Here is a 2,018-nt window from a genome sequence, read left to right as displayed (position 1 = left end):
GCTCCCTTCACACCTTCTGTTATGTCCCCGCATTCATACATGTATATGAATGCTCCCTTCACACCTTCTGTTATGTCCCTGCATTCATACATGTATATGAACACACCTTCTGTTATGTCCCCACATTCATACATGAATATGTTTTCTTTATCTTCAAAGTTCACTTCAATACCTGCTGCTTAAGCCTACTTAACTTTACGTGCACGCCAGTAGATTTAGTATGCATGGGACACACCTCTAAACGTGGAGAAGAAGCTAGGCAAGTTTGAACTTGCTCAAATGTGAATGATGGAGAGGGCTTTAGGGGGAGGGACCACACCATTTAGAGGGAGTTAAGGGATATTTTGAACTTATGAGGGAGAGTCCACGCGTACGACAAGGGTTGGCGAGGCGCGGGGCCAATTGTGAGGTCAGGGTTAGTGGAGATCTGAAAGGGGTCAGGGATTGGTGGGAGGGTGGGAGGCAAGAATCTAATTGTGGCAAGGGAGTAGGCCACGTCAAGCGGGCCCTTGTGTCTGGACTCTGGCCTCGTCGTCGCATATCATCCATGTCTGCGAGTCGTCGTCGCCACTCACAGACATTTCGATCAATTCGATTCCGCACTGCCGCCGCCCTCTGCTTAGAATACTACCTTCCTCCACCCCCACTCCCTTTCTTCAACACAACGGGCCGGATCTTCCTGTGAGATGGTGAAGCCTCGCCGCCTCCCAGCTTCCCCTTCATCGCAGCGCCCACCAGCCACACTCCCCATTCCCTCCCTTGCTCTCGCCCCCCTTCGCCACACCAAGCCTTCCAATTCTCCCACCCCTTTCGTTTCTTCCCTCAAACGTACCCGCCTGCTGCACATAGACCTTTCAGGCCTATCCATAGCCCCCAAATCTCCATGCCAAGCTGCCCAAAGCTCCTTTCCTACTCCTTCCAGTGACAGAAGGGACGAGGCTTCTGTGTGTGTTGAGGAGATTGGCAACATCGCAGAGCAAGTTTCACATCCGGGCGGGGAAGGGCCACGCAAGGCGGATAATCAGTCTGCAGCAGGCGAGGATGATGCCACAGAGGTGGAGAAGCAGGTATGTGCCAGTAGGCGGTACCATTGGATCCAGATGGGCGGAAAGGTCGTTATTCCGGACACATGGGGACGTGAGCAGCACTTGCAGGAATGGGTGAGGTATGGCATAGTGGAAGATGCCCTGAGGCCTTCGGGCCACATGTCAGCCCGGACAGCCCTGGTGAGCGAGTGCCAGCGGAGAGGAAACAAACCTGTTCCGGCCTTGTCCGCAGATGTGGAAGTGAGCTAAGGGTTTCTGTCACATTGTGTATTGTACTACGATGATACTCACGAGTAACAACCGAGTGTTCTTGCACATCCATTATCTTGAAGTGCACACAACGATGCTTTTTTTTCAATAACATTTTTGATGTATGTACTGATTGTTGAGCCTTCCAACTCAGAGAGATGAGCTTGGGATGGATGTATCGTTCTCTTGAACACATTCAATGTACTGTTCTTGTTGAAAGTGTTTGTTGGTGGCTGGCTTGTTGTCCTCAGCTGGTTGGTATCAGGGACTCTAATTTTGTAAACATGTTCATCCTACGATTTTAAGGCTTTTATGGTGTTTTGTAAGGTCCACAATGTGACTTCCTGTTATGGCATTCAACAAATGTGCCAAAGCCATGCAAGTGTCGACTTCTCTCTAGACAGATTCCGAACAGTAGTCCATGGTATAGAGCATACCACCCCCAGCTCACACACACTCTATCTCCCTCTCTCTCTCTCTCTATCTAGAGGGAGAGTACCTCTCTCTCACCGTGCAAGGGAGGTATCGTTTTATTGATTAATTGTATGAGGGTCGCTGCGGTGGATGTATTTAGCAAGAAAGCAAGGGAATGTTACATTTACGAGAAGGGGAGAGGGTATTCGACATCAATGATGGAGGAGGGTTGGTTAGCAAGCCTGGCACTCAACAGGGAGGAAAGGGAGGGCATGTTGCAGAACGAGGGCAAGGAGGAGTGGTGTAGGA

General features: G+C 50.3%; 1 protein-coding gene across 1 annotated transcript; it reads left to right on the top strand.

Annotated features, from left to right (window-relative positions):
* Positions 1-533: 533 nt before the first annotated feature.
* LOC147642326 (uncharacterized) lies at positions 534-1,545 on the top strand. Its single transcript, XM_086777909.1, has one exon. It carries the CDS (start codon positions 687-689, stop codon positions 1,293-1,295), a length of 609 nt encoding a protein of 202 aa, XP_086634035.1. The 5' UTR covers positions 534-686; the 3' UTR covers positions 1,296-1,545.
* The last annotated feature ends 473 nt before the right edge of the window (positions 1,546-2,018 follow it).

The sequence above is a fragment of the Cibotium barometz genome, chromosome 1 (genome assembly GCF_041138505.1).
Source record: "Cibotium barometz isolate CiBa-2024 chromosome 1, ASM4113850v1, whole genome shotgun sequence".
NCBI classification, from domain to species: Eukaryota; Viridiplantae; Streptophyta; class Polypodiopsida; order Cyatheales; family Cibotiaceae; genus Cibotium; species Cibotium barometz.
The sequence above is the reverse complement of the archived record's forward strand: the minus strand, read 5'-3'. Positions and strand labels throughout refer to the sequence as shown.

What these genes read in the sequence shown, in the direction of transcription:
- LOC147642326 (XM_086777909.1), top strand. Translation starts at nt 687, where the DNA reads ATGGTGAAGCCTCGCCGCCTCCCAGCTTCCCCTTCATCGCAGCGCCCA.